This window comes from Amblyomma maculatum, chromosome 9, assembly GCF_055883805.1.
Source record: "Amblyomma maculatum isolate TAMU_Amacu chromosome 9, ASM5588380v1, whole genome shotgun sequence".
Taxonomy (NCBI): domain Eukaryota; kingdom Metazoa; phylum Arthropoda; class Arachnida; order Ixodida; family Ixodidae; genus Amblyomma; species Amblyomma maculatum.
Genome location: NC_139352.1, coordinates 101366764 through 101386264, shown reverse-complemented (window position 1 = coordinate 101386264; position 19501 = coordinate 101366764). Strand labels below are relative to the sequence as shown.

At 44.5% G+C, this 19501-nt stretch overlaps 1 protein-coding gene across 1 annotated transcript; it reads left to right on the top strand.

Annotated features, from left to right (window-relative positions):
* The first annotated feature begins 1682 nt into the window (after positions 1–1682).
* On the top strand, positions 1683–18536 carry LOC146180049 (uncharacterized). Its single transcript, XM_084579927.1, has 5 exons — positions 1683–2016; positions 4149–4296; positions 5448–5596; positions 8628–8736; positions 18155–18536. Exons 1-5 carry the CDS (start codon positions 1947–1949, stop codon positions 18381–18383), a joined length of 705 nt encoding a protein of 234 aa, XP_084436053.1. The 5' UTR covers positions 1683–1946; the 3' UTR covers positions 18384–18536.
* Positions 18537–19501: the final 965 nt, after the last annotated feature.

Here is a 19501-nt window from a genome sequence, read left to right as displayed (position 1 = left end):
TACTCACAAGCTCCGTCATGCCATTTCAAGTCGGGCAAATTAAAGTCACCTGCTAGCAGCAAAGTATGACAAGAGGCTTCGGAAATAATTTCTTGTAAAATCTGCAGCGTGGTGATAGACGCGTTTGGGGCCGGTGGAACACTCCGGCGGCAAATGATGAATAGTCTGGCATTGTTACTTTACACCACCCGGATTCTATATCGTCGTGGCCTATATCTAGTTCAGATGAGTTTAAAGAGCGGCTAACTAGGAGAAAGACGCCACCACCCATACGAGACCTATCTTTCCGATAAGCAACGAAGTCATGCGGAAACACTATATTTTTGATAGAAGAATCCAGCCACGATTCGGTCCCAAAGATTAAATCGGCTTGTACTGAACTGATAAGAGCAGCAAGGTCGCCAACTTTGTTTACGACGCTTCTACAATTGACTCTTATCGCAGTCAAATCAAATTTGTCACGCCCCCTTTTCCTGTGTCTTGGTCATTTATTTTTGGTGAATGGGACAACTTCCTTCTTCTCTTGTCCCACCTAAACATCTTGCCATCTACAACTAATTTATCGGCGCTTAATATGACGCGACCGTTTTCTCCCGCTTTATTGGCCTTGGCATTTTCCCAAAGCCGTTTCCGAATATCTCTTGTTTCGAATGAGTAGTCTTGGTCAACGCTGTATGAAGTTCCATTGGTTTGGTTTGGTTTGTGGGGTTTAACGTCCCAAAGCGACTCAGGCTATGAGAGACGTCGTAGTGGAGGACTCCGGAAATCTTGACCACCTGGGGTTCTTAACGTGCACTGACATCCCAGTTTGTCTATTTTATCGGCGACCTGTTGTTATCCTTCGAAAACTTTTCAAATTTCCCTGTTAAGACTTCGTTGTTCAAAAACTATTGCTTTGGCTCTGGATATTGACGTACAAATGGCATTTAGGAAAATATTTTTGGCTGTACTTGCATCAGTAGATGCAAATATTAAAAAAAAATATTTAAAAATTTCATATTACGCAGCGTGAAATAGTGGATAACAAATGAAAATTGGTAGGGCAAACGTAGCTGCCAATGAAGATGCCTTTTTTATAGAGCGCTGAGCTGTGCTGTTTCGAATCTGCAAGCAAAACAGATTGTACGCTGTTCTTTTCTGAACTATTACAGAGGAAGCCACTTGGACTAATTAGCTTAGGGTATCACCGGTTCCAGAAACAAGTATACACTATTTATGGTACATGCAAGTGCTTGAGAATAAGTCACATATACTTATATTACTCTGCGATACGATCAGAGGGAGTGCCTATTATATTCGCATAAACTGCCTTAAGATTTTATATCCTATCTTGAAGATCCAGTGTTGTAAGGGTAAAATGTTTGCACACTTGTATCGCACAATAACACTAGTTCGGACAACCTGGGTCGAGAGCTCTATTCTTATATGCGATATCGTAAAAAGAAGCTCTTCGTGTCAGAATAATTTCGAAACTCACTGCATTCTTTTATCCCTTTGTGCGTTGGGGGGCTGATAAAGCCTGCTGCAGTTTTGTAACAAAGGAGACCTGATCGCCTATCGACGAATGGGAGGCTGTCGAGCTTACGAGATCTCAAGCGCTCCGATGCGCAGAAAGGGTCAGCCACGTGCAATGGCACTCCTAACATCGCTTAACAATCGCCGGGCCTCCCCTCTCCACCTGCATGTAGACTTCCTTACAGCCAGTGCCATCCGCGCAGTCTTCTGTTGTTTGCTCGGAACCAGAAGGCAGTTAGATTAAAAGATAAATGACGGCGTCTAAGCCTTGCTATAATCACAAATTGATTGCAATTTCAAGTGCCTAGATCTTTATAGAACAGTTCTAAAAGGCGTTTAAGCCCGAAGCAAGTCGCCGTGTGTGTGAAGCTTCGTAGACATATTGTGAGGTGAATATTTTTGTTGCCATCAACGAAAATAGTACGTCAAAGATGTTAGCAGGGAAAGTCGGCAAGCTAACGATGATTATGGCAATTTTGGAGAACTTCGTCATTCAAGAAGGTAAGGCATCACATTTACAGTTGCACACTCCTAAATTGTTGGCTGGTATATTTACGCTACACCGTGGTGGTGCAGTAGTAAGACGCCCGACTACTGTGCCGGAGTACCCGGGTTCGATTCCGAGCGCGGCGACTGCGTTTTGATGGAGGCGAAACGGAGTGACGTCCATTTGCTGTGCGATGTCAGTGCACGTTAAAGATCCTGAGGTGGTTAAAATTACTGCGTAACCCTCAACTACGGCTTCTAATCCTCTATGTCCACTTTCACTCCCACCTTCCTCCCTTCCCTCATGGCGCGGCTCAGGTCTCCACAGAAACAAGTGTGACAGATAATACGCCTTTCCTTTCCTGGGAACCAGGTATTATTATTATTATTATTATTATTATCATTATTATTATTATTATTATTATTATTACTATACTTTACGCACTTGCACCTATGGTTTTCTAGAAATGTGCTGTTACCTCGCTGATAAAAGTTACAAGACCGGATTGAAACACAAGTTCGGTAAATATTAAGTTTTTGAAGAATTGTTCCGTCCTTCAATCACCTGAGGAACTAAGCGACGTAGTTAACATTCTTTTTTAGGTTAGTTGTTTACAACTGCATGATAATAATCATGCTGAAAGCGGCGCTAAAGTTTGTGTTTCATTCGGTTTCTTTGTTGCACGGAACATTTTATCCGCCGTCTCATGTCGCAGTCACAGCTGCAAAAGCGTGTATAACAATAGAAAAAAAAGAGCATCCTTGCAATATTTGTTTTCAGAAATTAGATGAGCGTATAACACAACAGCGTTGTCCAATATGGCGTCTGCAAGTTGTGGACCCCAACACCATGAAAGTAAACGTAATGTGAACTGGTTTGATTGGTTTGGTTTTCGTGCATGGGTCTAATATCCCAAACCGACTCAGGCTTTGAGAGACGCCTTAGTGGAGGGCTGCGGGAATTTCGACTACCTGAGGTTGTTAACGTGCACTGACAACGAAAAACACACGCGTGCCATCGAAAAGCGGCTACCACGGCCAAGATTCGATCCCGCATCTTTGGGCCCAGCATCCCGAATCCAGTGACACATCAGTCCAGTGCCTTAACCACTGCATCACCAGGGCCATTTTTATGTAAAGGTGAAAGGCTGAAAGCTGCCACTTTATCGATTTCAAAAGCACTTAGTGTTTTACAAGTTTGCGTCAATAAACCGCGGAAACATAATATTAGAGAAGTGCTGTTAGTAAAGACATCTAGAGAGGATCTCCAGACGGGATGGAAAGGACAGTTTGGAAAATAATTTCGTTGAGTACACATACGATGTATTGTTTCCAAAGAAACAAATGCAGCAGGCGCGGTCCACGTGAGTACGCAACCGGTTTCTAACCTATCGCCATGAACGCTCACATGATATTTTAACGAATTTGCAACGCAACAGGTTGTTCAAATGTTCAAAGTGCAGCATTTTCATTTTGCTTCAATTAACATGGATCTGCTGGTCAACTTGGGGGCTGCACTGCAATAGGGATTGTAAGCACGACACATGTGCCTCCAATTGTAGACCATGCATATTACGTGCAGCTGCCCACACAGAACTGAGGGAGGTACGACGCTTTACGTTGCATAAAAAACTCTGTTACAGTATTTCAATGCTAAAATGCATCGGAATGAGAAGGCTGTCCTCAAGGTGCTATCGCTTTTACTCTCGAACGGAACCTTAAGTGACGCACATTTTTTTAAACGCTGCTTAAGTGAAGTTCTACGGTATATATTGTCCTAAAATTTAGCAATTTTTTTATTGCTAGTAAATTTATTGAATACCATTGTGATCTTTTATTTTTGCCATTTTCAGCAGATGCTGGTTTTGGTGAGTGTCCCATGCACACTTTATTCCTTTTATGTCTAACAATTAGCCGAATGGACAATTATTTGGAAATAATTGCCAGTCTCCCTGCTTTCCTACCTGACGTTATTGGATGAATTTTTGATACTTCAAAACCTCATCTCGGGCTGGCGCGGTTGTCTCGTACACTGGCGTATGAATATTCTCTGCAGTTTATTGGAATTTCTTGCGAACACCGAGCTTGAACGCGAACAAAAAAATTGCCGTTCTCTTCTTTGTTAACGCAATGGTTTCTATTTCCAGCTTCATGTCTTGACGACGAAAATGAACTCCAGTGCAACACAGCAAATGCCATAAATTGTTATGGGAATGTAGCCGACAAGTTCGGAAAAGGCCATTTTCTTCCTGTGCCTGCAAATCGAGAGGAGTACCTGACATCAGTTTGCCAAGTGTACGTAGGTTTTGATGCATGTTTTCTTGGAAACGACAGTGTACTGTACTATTTATTTTTCACCCTGTTATATGTATAGTAGATGCATGAGCTCTCAAGGTGTAGTATGTCTATAAGTGCTGATACGCTGTCTCACTTCGAAAAATATGGAGTCAGTTTTCACATACGCGCAGACAGCGCCATTGCTCACTGGGTGACTCGTCAAAGCCATATAAAAAGCAATAAATTTAACCATACAAAATCAATATAACGGAAATTATTTAGATTCCATCAATTAGGCCTGTATTATGTAAGTTAGTATGTGAAACAGTTATAGTCAGGTATATGTAAAAATGCATACTCAGAAAAAGCGACCCCTTAAAGTTCTTTTTATGTCTATCCACTGGGTTGGAAATATATAATAATAATGGAAACAGACCATCTAATGGTGTTGAAAGGACCGGCTGTTCTGCGACAATAGATGTTCGCCTTTCCCCATGGCTGTCGTACAATCAAAAGGGGAGACAAAGTTTAGCGGGAGGGTTGATAATCGTGAAAGCGACTAACAAATTCTGATACTTATTGATTTTACATGTAGTAAAATGTGGCACTGAGTAGACAACGCACTGGAAAGCATGATGTCAGTGTAAACGGGTCAGCTTATATTTAGGCTGCACTGACAGTGCATCGAAATGCATCACTGTACCAGAACGACGCCAGAAGCAAAGACCATGCTAAAGGAATAAACAGTGTGCCTGATTGTGTTTGGTGTTAGTCGACCAATTTCTCTATCGTCCCTCTTGGTCTAGTAAAATGGTTCACTTACATGAGACAAAATCAAGTTGGTCATTTTGAAGCATACTCGTTTCTTCCTTGGCACTTGCTTGATAGTAGCTGAAGGTTTTGTTTTCTCTCAATCTAATTTTTGTCAGAGCTATTTATCTGAATTTAGTTGTATTATTAGTGCAATATGGTTTTCGTATTGTACACTTTCGGCACCTACCTTCATAAGCAACAACAATGAAGCTCGTAATAAAGTTTTTACGTAAGTCAAGGTTCTGATGTGCGTTGCGCACTTTTTTTGGGTGCTCCTGGTCTGATCACCATTAAGGCCTACATACAGTACGGAAAATGAAAAGAGGCAAAAATGATTATCGTACTCCCTCCTTCAGATCTGAGAATTCCGCGGAGTTTCCAGAGGACGCAACCTGCAAGGATTTTTATGCCGGATGCACTGATGCTGAAAAAGGGCAATTTTCAAGAATGGAAAAAGGCTACACCGAGCTACAGAAAGTTGCAACCGTTACAGATGTCTGCCAAAGTGAGATGTTCATGTGTATTTCTTTCCAGATGCCTCGCAACCAATTAGTTTAATATATTCAATATCAGATGGCTCTCGCCTAGTAATTAGCAATAAAAATATAGCTTTTATAACCTCAATATTGCACCGCTCTTAGAGCAACAAGGGGAAATAAATTCGAGAAAGAAATATTATTTTCTATATATTGTCCGGTAGAAATTGGTCCACGAAAAAGACGACCATCAAATTTGTGTATATTTTTTGGGGAGGGGGGGGGGGCAGTTTCTTGTTATGTGTGATAAACCAAAATTCTGAACTAAGTACCTGATAGCTTCAGCACCAATATTTCAATTCGCTGATAACCGTTTCATATAATCCACCATGAAGTCATTCAGTTCTTTCACAATAGATCGATTGGTAGTAATGAACTCTCTGTATGTGGCACATACTGCATGGAAGCTTTACTGCATTCTTACAGGAAGGTGAACAGTTGTGCTTTTTGTTTGTTTTAAGTGCGGACTTTATCTATTGGAAGTGCTAGCAAAATGCGGTTCCTTGCGGAGCGGACAATATAACGCGACAAACAGCTGCGCACAATAAGCTTGCTTTTAAATTTGTACGCTCAGAATAGCTGTCTCGGATAGAACACCGTCTACTGCTTTTTGAGTAAGACTTAAACAGCACTATCCGAAATGCCTCAGGAATTGGGCATAGAATTTGTTGATATATTGTGTTGAAGGTGGTATACGCAGGAGAGCGCCTAAATTGTTTTCATTTGCAGTTCGACAGGATCCGGCAAGGCACGGGGAACCGTAAAGAAAAAAAAAAGGCAAAATGTTCAAAGTGGTACCCTTTGTATAACGTTCAAAATCACTCATTGTGCGTAACGTACTTTAGAAGATTGTGGGCAGAGATGAAGCTGCCGCTGTCTGCCAGCTCGCTGCTGGTCACACCACTTAAGGGTACACCTCAGCCCCGCTTTCACGGATATGACGCTGTCGCGTTAAAGGTTCCCATTTTCCTGCTTCACTTGCGGAACCTCGTCCTCGTATATAGACTTTGCTACTTTTAGTTAAGTTTCTACAGCGATTATCACACACGCTCTAATTAGCATGCAGTAGTGAGCTACTGCACCATCTGAAAGATCACTCGACGATCATATATGGCCATGCCTTAAACAGGAATGTGTCTGCGTGGGCTAGTACAGTTTCTTTAATCTTGGATCAGAATAGCGTGCACAGGTGATTGAATTGGCTCTGAAAATCTAATGTTCCATAAGGAGAGAGTGCTCGCAGTTTCGGGAAGCCAGCTAAAGAAACTTCTGCTGGCTGACGATCTGATTTAGAAGCTGAAATAAACGGTGTAAGGGCGAAGGGCGTGGGTATCTCTTAGATGCATCAGGTTATCGCATGGATTGAAAACGCTAGGAGTATGTGAGATGTGCCCGTTTTATCACTGCTCCTGAAAAAATGGTTGCCATGGATAGAGACAGCGGAAAAGACACAAACTTCCTAATACACTATAAATTAGAAATTACAATAATCTAGGAGCCGTTCAAAAAGCGTTATGGAGCGCATTTCAATTCCAAGCAGAAAAGGCTGTGTGATATAATTTGGACGCTGCCACAGTAGGTGGCTCGGAAAACATAACGATTGTAGTTTATGTTTAACGTGCGCCCCGTCTCATCATTACTTGTGGTCGTATTTAGCCTTATTTATATGATTCATCTGTGAATGAGGATTAGGATTTGCTCACTGCAACAGCTTGAAATAAAAAGAATATCAATTTCAAACATCACGTTTAAGGATAATTCAGATCTGGAATGAACAGGGCGGAGGGGAATTATTTTAAATCCATCCTCATTACTGCACTGTGCAAAATAGAAATACGAAGCGAGATATTTCGTCCGTTCTTATTGTGAGTCGGGGATGAGTACTGTGGTGCAGTTATATGGGCAAGTTGTTATGAATACATAGTTAACGTGAGCATGTAAACACACTCAAAGTTGGGAATATAAGGACATAAGAAGCGCTTGCTACAACTGAAATCCAGGAAGCAAACAAATGTAGAAAACAACAAAAAACGCTAATGCCACAAAGAATCACTGAAATAAAAACTAATTTTAATTAAAATAAAAATAAATTTAGCTGCAAGCTAGCATCGACGTGCCCAAAAGAAAAACACTGGTGAGTTCACAACACTGCGCTATCAACACACATTGATTTCACATCTTCAAGCTATCGGACAGTGATTCATGCTTCATTGATCGAAGTTGCTGAGCGCAGTCGTTCATGTCGATGTAATCCTGTTTTGGAGAGCATAGTAATTCCCTTTAGTTATGAAGATAAACTATGGAATTATGGAGGAAGTTTTTTCATAGAGCATCAAGGTGGTACCTGCCCCAGTCGTCCTTCTGTGATGCTGTCGCAGAAGGCATTGGACCTTTAAGGACTGCTTCTGTTGGCGAATAGATTGAATATATGAACTTAATGCTTGTTGATTGTGCAGTGTGTTGTGGACATACAAATGTATTTGATTTGCGCACGTGGATTACAGTTTGCAGCGCGTATACCGGGTGTTTTCTTTTTGTTTTGACTTCATGTGTACTTCTTTATTTTTTACTGCTTCTATTACTTCTGTGCTTAATTAGGTTTTTTTAGTTTCTGCCATGCTCTCTTGCAAAAACGTTGTTTTCTGCTGTTCGACTTTTTTGCTCTGTATTTTTTTTAAGAATTAAGAAGAAGTTGATGTTAGCTCTTTCTATGTCTTTTATGTTCTCTCTGTGTATGTGTCTATGCGCTCATATTAAATATGTATGGATAAGTACTATACCTCATAACGCGATGCTTCAAAAATGACTTTTTTTCTTCGGCACGAATATGCTTTTGTGAGCACTCATTTTGTTATTGTGGATATCCTCTCCAATTCTCAAGATTCGACGTAGTTTAATGCCCGTTAACGCTTTGTCGTGTATTAAGAAGAAATTCTTACTTAAATTGTTTTTCAGTAACCAGGAATCTTTTTTGTTTTCATGTATACCCCTCACATACAGCTGTAGAGTCATTGCGCGAGTGCCTCAACTTGGACGTCTTAAGGAGATGTGCTCTCCCTCCAGCCTCTTCGGTCGGAACAAGTTTTGCTCGTCTGACGTCACGACGACGGTAAGAGCAACGATCAGCGAAATCGGGGTTTGTACCTCGAATAGTAGAGCATTCGTTATATAATTAGTCCGCAGTACAAGGAACCTAGACAGAAGCGGGTCAATGGTCTTCGTTCGACGTCGTAGTTAGGTGTAAGATGCCTGGATAAGCTCTTCGAGACAATCATATAAGCGATATTTCTACGTAATTGGCCTAGTAAAATCGCAGAAAAAGCATATTTCCCAAATATCTATTGCACAAATGCGGCAAAGACATGCACTTTAGACATAATTATGGACTCGTCATGGCAATAAAAATCGACGAATGTGTGAAAAAAGGTTGTTTGGTTCTAGAAAGAAGTATATCCTTGCAGGATACTGGTAACTGCTTTGCGAAAGCGTATTGATGGCCACATTTTGTAACTTTCATTTCCTTTGAAATTTCCAATAATTTCAGAAAAGCATATTCGAGGTTATAGGGCACTCACATTTGCTGGTAACATTTATCTGATAACGATGGAAATCTTATTCTCTTAGGCGGGGCTCTCTAAAAAGGCTTGTCGGCGGTAATTTTAAATCTAGCACTGCTAACTTGGCAAAACGCGATGAAGGACGCAGGATACAAAAAATACGTACGCTTCGGTTTCACGCACTCATAATAGTGTTTCGTACCGGAGGAACTGTTTCTGTTTCAGTGAATAGAATTCACGTCAGCTTTATGAAAAATGGCCTACTGCTTGGCACCATGTTGTCATTGTGCCATCGGTCACTTATTGATCATAAATCTCCACCAGGACGCATTTTTTCGTTTATTTCAAGATTTGGAAAGTTTTTCGTTAATGTTAATTTTTTGTTTTCTTTTTACAGACATAAACATCAATATCGCATTAACTCCTTTTAGCGGTTTGTTTTTCAGATTTAATTCTGATAATTAGGCCGAAACAGCCGTCTGAAAACCAGCGGGGAGTCGGGGTTTGCATGGCCTTATCCTCCTGACACCCGGAATGCATTGGGTGCACAGATTTTTCTTTAACTTTCAGAATAAGTCAGTATGGTTATGAAGGTGAAAAGTGTTAAACGTTTTTTGAATAGCCCTGATAGTACCGGCTCAGTGCGATGTCCAATATATTGGACACTGGGATTCTACCCGTTCTTTTTTCACCAAACGCGTATGTATTTACATGCCGCAAATAATGCTCTCAAACCCGTGTGCAATTTTTTTTATTAGCTTCTAAGGTAAAATGGTGAAAAAGAACGTAAAAGCGAGCCTTCGTCTGCTCAAAAAAAAAAAAAAAACTTTCGCTTGCTTCTTCACTTTCTGTGGGCAATTTCAAAACATCTTCTGTCCTTTGTAATGCAGAAGAGCGGGCATTTGGTGCAAAAGAACATTGTTTTATATTACAAAATTATAAAATTTTGAAATTTATAATTTATGATGCTATAATTTATAAATTTTAATTTTTAATTAAAATTATAAATTATAAAATTATAAACTTGCGTCAGCTGTCTCATCAGACATGCGAGGCCGGTCTGCTACACAACAAATAGAGGCGATTTTGTCCTCAAGCCGCTAAATAGCAACAATACTGGTCTGCTATTCATAACAAGGCCGTGGCAAAAGCGTGGTCAAAATGACCGGGTTGAGTCCCAGCGTCCAACACAGTGGACACGCGAAATCAAAGGACGCATGAATAAAAGTAAGCGCTTGAACAGTTTAAATTTCTTATTCTGCACATTCGTTGTTGTATTACCTTTAATATAAAATCAAAGATATGCTTTGAAGGCAGGTAGAAATACGAGAAAAAGGACTTACTTCGCCGACAGGTGCCATCAAACGCCGCGCCGCTGATTGTCGCCCTTTTGAAAAGTTTTGGCGGGAATTTGAACAATGCGTTTTCATCTATGTTGCATAGATGGCGCTAGCAGGTGTCCAATATACTGGACTGCAGGGTTTTATGAGGATGAATGCCTTGGCATAGGAGTACTGTCTGATTACTTAATGTCCAATATATTGGACAAATCCCCATAGCCGGGTCTCAGGAGGTTATATTAGTACAAATGAAAAAACAGAATTAATATTTTACAGTAGGACGCGGCAAGCAGTACACGATGCATTTTTGTCTTTGAAAGCCCCTCTACGCCCAGATTAGCGATGCACTCAAACTAACGCTTCGTGAGACCAGACAGTAGCGAATATTATTGTACTCTCCAGAGGTATTCTTAACTGTGAGAGAGGAAACACTATATACCCCTTGCTATGGTGGGCGAGGACCAATTGATGCAGTATGGAAACTAATTTAAAGATGCCTCCTCTGATCACGCAGAATAGTTCTCAAGCCGATGCGATAGAAAATGGCAATACAAAATGTTTCTAATATTTGCTGATCGTTCTTTATGCTCAACGCTGCGCAGAACCGTGTTGTAGCCTTACCAACTTGTTTAGGATCTTAGCGCTCGCCGTCGCCGGCATTTGTAAATGCACATATGAATGCCAAATCCAGAGATTTTTGTTGGCATGAAGGCTGTTTTTAAGCGAAAGGTTCGCTCGGCTACCTGTGGCGCGTTTTGCTTACACAGCAGCGTGACCATCAGCCGCATTCCTAGGGGCGCGCGGCATGCTCGATCGCTTGTCCTTCGCACGTGGGTGCTTGGAGAGGGCGGCGCTCCATTCTTCTGTTGCTTCTTCGCGTCTTCTTCTACATCGCACACCTGCTTCTTCTGATCACAACTGACAAACTTCCTTTGTACTGGTACATGCCGCTGGTTTCCGCGGAGAACCGCGTTTGAGGTCATCACTTAGCTATGAGCGCATGCGTGTTGCTTTTCAGCTACTGCGCCGCAGCGAGGGATGTAAGTTGTGGAGCAGCTGTCTCTTGTCAGGGCGTATATATAGACTTAGAATTGGAACAAGTATTTTGTATTATGTCATGGATGAGGCAACAACGCTTAGTACGAGCGGTTGTTACGCTCGCCTATGAGCCGACTGTCTCCATAGAAGCGTCACGTTGGAAAAATTAAGCTGATAGAGCTAAAGGGGCGATGGAAACTCCCGAAGAGCAAGAAGAGAGACTTGCAAAGCAAGGAAGAAAGATGGCGGAGAACAAGGTGCGACAAGAATAATAACAGAGAAACGATTCGGACCCAAGCATGAATACTACTGCTTTCGTTTTGTATATCCTTGCTTAGCTGGGTGGTGGTGGTGAACTCTTTTATTGTACCCAATAACAGGGGACCAGTCAGAGGACCGGTTGCGCTGACTTAGAGGAGGTCGGCGTGGATCCTTTGGGATGCCGCGGCCTCCACCGCGCGCTGGATAAGCCAGCGTTGGTCTGCTGGCTCGGAAGTACACAGGAGAGATTCCCACGTCTCTGGGGTGTTTGTGTTGTCTGTGTTGTAATGTGTACAAGTCCACACCATGTGTATGAGTGTGGCCCGGAGTTGAGCAGTGTTCACACATGGGGGCTATCTGATCCGGAAAGATCCTGCTGTATAAGAGGGATGTGGGAAGCTGCCAGTTTGTAATTTGCGCCATTGGACGGCCTCGCGTCTTGTTAGATCGCGGTGTGCGGGAGGATATGTGCACCTTCGGAGTCGGTAGTGCTGGAGTATGTCCATGTAAGTGGTGAGTAGAGAAGCGCGTGAGATATTAGTGTCAGCGGAAGCAGGGTGGCTGATCATGCTCACGGCTCGGCAGCTGAGATCTCGAGCCAGAGTTTGTGCCTGGGCGTTTCCGCTGAGCGACTCGTGGGCTGGAGCTCAAAGTAAGCGAGATGTGGAAGAGGGTGCTGTAGAACGTAGAATGTGCAACGCCTGGCAAGAGATACGGCCTACATTGTAATTGCGAATAGCCTGTTGAGAGTCGCTGATGACGACTTTGGTATTAGGGTCGACTAGCGCTAGCGCAATGGCAACCTTCTCAGCTGGGGTGACTGTTTGTGCATTGCGAATGCTGCAGGCTGGGTACCAGCTGCGGTGAGGGGCGAGAGCTACCGCCACCATCGCTGGCCTCGATGGATGGTAAGAGGCGTCCGTATACGTGACGTCCGGACGTCCGCTGAAGCGTTTCTCGAATTGACGAGCCCGGTCGGCCCGTCTCTCGGCGTGGCGTTCCGGGTGCATCCGTTTGGGAATGGGAGGAATGCGGAGATTTAGGCGATATTCCGGTGTAAGTTCAGCGTAACTTGTGGCCGATCTCAGCAGGGAGATCTCAACTTGCTGCAGTACCGCTCGGCCAGCGTGTGTGAGGGAGAGCAGCTCATACTGGCCGGTGAGGGTTGCCTCGATCAGTTCGCTCACTGTATTGGAGATTCCGAGAGCCATGAGCTTATGCGTAGCTGTGGACATGGGAAGACCTAGGGCCATCTTGTATGCTTTTCGAAGTGACGCCTCTAACCGTTTGCTTTCGGCACGAGTGAGACGTAAGTAGGGTCCAGAGTAGGTGATGCGGGAGCAGATGAAAGCTTGAACGAGGCGCAGGAGGTTGGACTCTCGCATGCCATGATGCTGGTTGGAGATTCGCTCAAGGAGGCGTCCGATCTGTACAACCGACTGGTCGATGCGTTGGATCATGATGTTGTTGCTGCCGTTGGCCTGTAGATGCAAGCCCAAGATCCTGATGTCTGTTTAAGGAATCGGGTTTCCTTGCAGCTGGAGGTTGATGTCAGGAAGTATATTTGGAGGGCGTCGTCCCGGGAAAGGGATGATGATATACTCGGACTTTGTCGCCTAACAAGCGAGGCCAACTGTATTTAGATAATCTCCAATCCGTTCGATCTCGGTCTGTAAAGTCTCTTCAACCTGGCCGTCACTGCCGCGCGTGATCCAAAGTGTGAGGTCGTCATTATAAATGCAGTGATGCAGGTGGGGGATGTCGGCCAGCAGCTTCGGCAGGCCTATCAGTGCGACGTTAAAAAGCATCGACGAAAGTACGGCGCCTTGCAGCGTGCCACGGTTTCCCGGAGAGATGATGGAAGGATCTCCAGTGCCGGCTGTAAGTTGCACTGCGCGGACGGTGAGAAAGTTTCGGATGTACGCATACATGCGATGTCCAACACCGAGAGCTTGAAGTTGTTGAAGAATCGCTTCATGGAGGACGTTGTCCAATACCTTGGCAACGTCGAGACCGACGATGACTTTCGTGTCTAGCGTACGTCTCATGACTACCTCATGATGGAGAAGAAGCATAATGTCCGGGGCCGCTAAATGAGGGCGGAAGCCGAACGTTGTGTCTGGTAGAAGATGTTTGTATTCAAGGTATCATCAGTCTGGTCTGGATAACGTGTTCCATCAGCTTCCCAACGCAGGACGTGAGAGAGATGGGATGGAGGTTGGCCAAGGTTGGTGGTTTGCCCGGCTTGGGGATGAGGACTAGATTGGCGCATTTCCACTCTTGAGGGATGGTACCGCTGGCCCAACATTCTTGAAAATAGTCGGTAAGAGCATGAATGGATGCGTCGTCTAGATTCCTAAGCATTTTATTTGAAATGCGGTCAGGGCCGGCCGCCGAAGTCGTCTTGAGGCGATTGAGTTCTGCTCGGACCTCCGCAAAAGTGACTGGAGCGCCTAGAGAGAGATTGTCCGCGCCCTGATAGAAGGGGAGGTTGGTTGTTGGTTCAGGGCGGATGTAAGTATTTATAAGCTCTTGTTTGAGGTCGTCAGACGTGCCAGAATACAGGTGGAAGATTCGCTCGAGCTGTTGGCGTGTCTGGAGCTTGCCTCCTGCTGGGTCGAGCAAATGTCGAAGGAGGTTCCACGTCTTACGAGCGTTTGGAGTCTTGTTCATCTTGTTCACATATGTTATGCCAGCTCTGTCGAGTGAGTTCTATTGCATAGTTCTCGATATTCGTATGTACGTGCGCCAGTCTACGCCGGATACTGCGGTCCCATTTCCGAGTGGCAAGTAGAGCTTCGAGCGACTTCTTGCGCTCCCACAGATGGGCGTAGTAGCGGTCGCAGTGTGGGATACTGTCCTCTAACTCAACGGTTTGAGTGGCGTCGGCCACTTGTTTGACAATTTCGGTTGTCCACGCCTTGATATCAGTAATAGCGAGAGGTTTGTCCTGCTGTTTCCTGTGCGTCTGGAAAGAGTCCCAGACAATCACCTGAGCAGGCCGCGTACATTGCCTGGTGGGCTCGTGTATTACGATTTCGAGTACGAAGTGATCACTCCCAAAGTTTTCGTGAGTGTGACACCAAGTCGATTTAACTCCGGAGGTCGTAAATGCAAGATCCAGCGTTGTATCATGCTGTAGGCCCGTACCGTGTCTAGTGGGGTAGGACACGTCCATGATAAGGGTCAGCTGGTGCGTATGCCAGTCATTCCAAAGGCGTCGACCTTTAGCAGAGTCATAGTAGTAGCCCCAAGCGTGGTGATGCGCATTAAAGTCACCGATAATGAGGAGGGGTTGCCCCTGCGCCAGCTGCTGGGCTTTGAGCAAAACCGGACCGAAAATATCCTTACGAGCTCGGGGAGGACTGTAGACATTAATTATAATCAGACTAGTGCAATGTTTCCGCGAGGGTCGAGGTAATATTTCTAAGAAGACGTATTCGGGGAAAGTTGGATCTAAATTTAGCTGGAGGATAGTGAGCTTACGTTTGACGAGAGTAGCTATTCGAGGTTTTACTCGTTCCGATATGTATGTACTGTAACCGGCAAGTTTCGTGTTCTTGTCGCATTCCTGGAGAGCTATTAGTTCGGGGCGATCACTCGCGGCGAGGAACTGCTGGAGGACCGGACGCTTACGCGCAAACCCACGACAGTTCCACTGCCAGATGGTGGTGTTACGTGAGCTGCTCGCCATGATTAGGCTGGAATAGTTGTGGGGTTTGAACGGGTGTCGGCGCAGGGGCCGCGGGTACCACGGCAGCGAGGAGTTTGCCCTGTGCTTCTATAGCTTTGCTCAGCATCTCAAATTGTTGCGTGACTTGTGAGCCGATTGTGTGGAGTGAGCGTTCGATATGTGTGCTTCTAAAGCCTTGATGCGAATTTGACTTAGGTTGCAGCTTTCCACAACTTTGGCAAAACGCGCAGTAGACGGATATCTCATACGCCTTGTTGTCAATGGCGATCTCTTTTGAGTTGCATCCCCCGTTCAGCTCTTTCAACGACTGGGGTGCAGTACGCGAAAGTATTCTGGATCAGGTTAGCTTGTATTAGGTCTTCGTGAGGAACAGCGTCCCTGGTGAAGTGAGCAGCAGTGCAAATCGCTTCCAGTAGTTGGTAGGTTGTAATCTTGGAGAGTAGCAGTCCGCCCCGTGGGCGCACAGCTTGAGAGCGTTGCTGGGTAAGCGAGGCTGGTTCGATGCTACAGTTTTTGGCTAGTAAGCGTCCTCGATGCCGAGGCGTGAGTTCAGCTTCCGTCTTCGCACGCAGCCCATTGTCGATTTGGGAAGCTTGGTTCGGTCCCGCTTTGTCTCCAGGGAAATCTGGCACGGCAGGCCCTGATGTTGTTCGCGCTTCCCGGAGCTTGTTTAGTCAACCAATCACTGGCTGCTAATTCTTTTCGAGAAATTGGGATGCCTTCTACGGTGACCCTCATGGCGAACTACGGCGCGCAGGCACGGTCCACGGCGCAGCCCAGCTGGCGAACGCTGCTGCGACGCAGGTGGCGAACGCCACTGCGACGCAGAGCTCCGTATTCTTCGGCGCGGCGCAGTAGGCCTAGCGAGGCATCTGGCTTGGTCACGAGGAAAAGTTCCCCTAAAATGGTCAAAACTTGTTTTACGTACTTCTGGTTGGTGTCCCTGGATTCCGCTCGTCTTCAGGAAACCGGTGATATCAACGGAAGTATTGTAGGGCCTCACTGTCTAGGGTAAAAACACGAAATCAGCGGAGCTCATGTGGAGTTCGTCCGTTGTCCTCTGCCGCCAGGTGGCGCTCCTTTAGCTGGGTTAACCCACCGCCAATTTTCTACATCTGTGATATTTTCTTGGCCCACTGGCGAGGAAGTGCTCAAGATAAGCCGGCTGTCGTGGGTCTACGTTATGAACTTCGTGGGTAATAATAATAATAAATAATTGGTTCACAGGAAGGCACAGTATCTGTCACACTTTGTTTCTGTGGACAACTGAACGGCGAAGTAGAGGAAGGGAGTAAGGTGAGAGTGAAAGTGGAAATATAGAAACAGGAGCCGTATTGCGGAGCTACGGAGTAGTTTCGATCCCCTGGGCATCTTTAACGTGCACTGACATCGCACAGCATACGGAAGCCTCTCTGTCCATTTAACGTACACTGACATCGCACAACACCGATGCCTCTCCGGTGGACGGAGACCTCATATTATTGTTATTGTTCATGATTTCCAGTGTTCAAAAACAGCCACGCTTTTACCAAACACAAGGATAGAATTACAACAGAGATAACTGAGACTTCCGAAATCTACTAGCAGGGCACTAAATATGTGCGCACCACTTCTGCTGCCATCTCGTTGAAAGAGGATAAGTATCTGCTATCACATAATTGATGTACGCGAGATACAGCTGAATTCTAATAGTGACCGGGTTTTAACCATTTGAAATGTTTTCGCTCATATATGTTTCTTTTGTTTTTGCTAAGGTGATAGAGTACATATGCCGATAGCATCCAGAATAAACATTTTATATGTTTAGAGCTATGTGTCCCCTTTCTTCCCTATTGGTCTCGTGCGGTTGCCCTGCTTCCTAGGAGAATAGGAGAAAGAGGTGGAAGGAAAGGAAGAAGTGGAAGCTGGTGAGCCTTAGAATCTCTTTCCTTAATTAGCTTAAAATAATAGCCTTGTTACATACTCAACACGTAATGATATGAAACGGCCATATTTGCACCCCGTAATTCACACTCTGGACACCAGTCAACAGACTCCATTCGCCCGTAAAATCTATAATATTCAAGATGTGAAAAGCGTATCGCTTTGTACAGCCTGCTTTTACCATCCAAAACAAACGGAAGCGTAGGGCAATCGGAACATGCCATACATCTTGGTGCCCATGTGAAGTGATGCACTCTTGAAGGGTATTCACGTGAAAATTTGCAGTATAAGATCTACAATAATTCCCTCTGGGCTAGCAAAGCGGTTATCTGTACAAGCGAGAAAAAAAGACACAAAAAATTGCGAGTCAGCTTTGGAGCTGGAGCCGTCGCAATTCTAATTTGAAATCTCTGAGGCCCATTTGAGACTCGGAACATTGAAGTCCCCTAATAAGCCATTATTAGCTGTGGAATCAATATCGCCACCCCGATTAAATGAAACCAAATTGCCGCTTACTGAGCAGGCGCTTTAATTATACATCTGTGTCAAGTTTCTTTTCTACAGCTTCTTGGAAATAAGACACTGACTGCCTCACAATGAGAAGGAGCTTTCATTCTTCACATGTGCCATACCATATCTGGAGCTGATTGGAATTATGCCATGTAGTTGGAGGTCTTCCTTCTGATAAAAGCTTTTTATATTTCTTATTTTCAGATTTGCAGAAAAGTTGAAGACTTGCCTGAGAAAGTCGCTAAATACGTGTGACTCCCAAAAATATGGGTCAGCTGCGAAACACCTCATGCGAATTGCTGACAGCATCATCGACCTGAACTCACTCTCCGTACTTGGGGCGGTGGTGGGCAGTGGATCTGAGCGAACAGGGGCAAGTGCTGGAGTGGTTCTGGTGGCTGTGATCAGCTGGTTCATATGTCGGTGGTGCTGAAGACTGTACAAAAAAAAATCAATTTGGCGGCTGCGGACTTTACAAATGCTGGCAAAACAAAATCATATCACCTCTTATCTGTATACAAACGAAGCAGTTATCCCTTCTCGGGAAACAACATGTATTGTGTCTATTTTATATCCCACTGATGAAGTCACTGGCTTTTTTCATCCAAGATTTCATTAGGGAACTGCTGTGAGTTAACCACTGTGGCGTTAAGAAATCAAACGTGAAGCTAACCGCAGTGGTATGCGCATCTGCCGAGCCCCAGAAAAATTTTCGAAGGTAAATATTATCAATCGGTACTAGAAATATTGCACGAATTCCCTTTATGGAGTAAGCCTCTTCTATTAGCAAAGCGACAAAGCGTAAATGTTGTGGCTAAATTTAGAGCAGTAATGAACTTGCATCATTATCAATTAAGCTCACTGCTAAAATGTGCAAATATTCATTACAGGCCGAATTCTTTGCTGACCTCGTTTAATAGGAGCCATTTCTAAAGGAATAATTTCCTAAATACAGAGCTCTTTGGTTGAGAATATTATTTTAGAGGCTGGTCGTGAGACAATGGTGCATATGTGCGGCAAACATCTTGACAAGTATATTGTCACGTAGTGGTGACAAGGCCGTTGACCCCTAAAAAGACACAGGCTTAATGACACTGAAATTAGCTCTTTATTTGGCTGACTTGCGCCCGCAAAAGAACTAAGCAACTCGGCGGCAGCGATAGCAACAAACGTGCTCGTCGATCGTTGAATAAAGAATGCCCGTCGCACTCGTCAGCACTCAATTTAAAGGCTGCTCAGAACAATCTAGACAACGTTTCAACAGCTACAAGCACAAGCTGGAACATTGTAGAAAGACACACGAGTGGCCGGAATCTTCGAGACAGATCTCGGTGCATCTTGCGCTACAACGAAACTGATAAAGGTGCGTCTCGCGACATCGAGCATTAACGAACAAAGAATACAGAACCGACATGCGATCCAGGAGCAGTGATAAGGCCGCATGCCGGCGGCTGTTAAAAAACAACAAATACAGTTTTGAAGGTTTCGCGACATTACTCCCCCCTTAAAAATACATCGCCTCGATGTTCCAAAACAAAGCTACCTTAACAT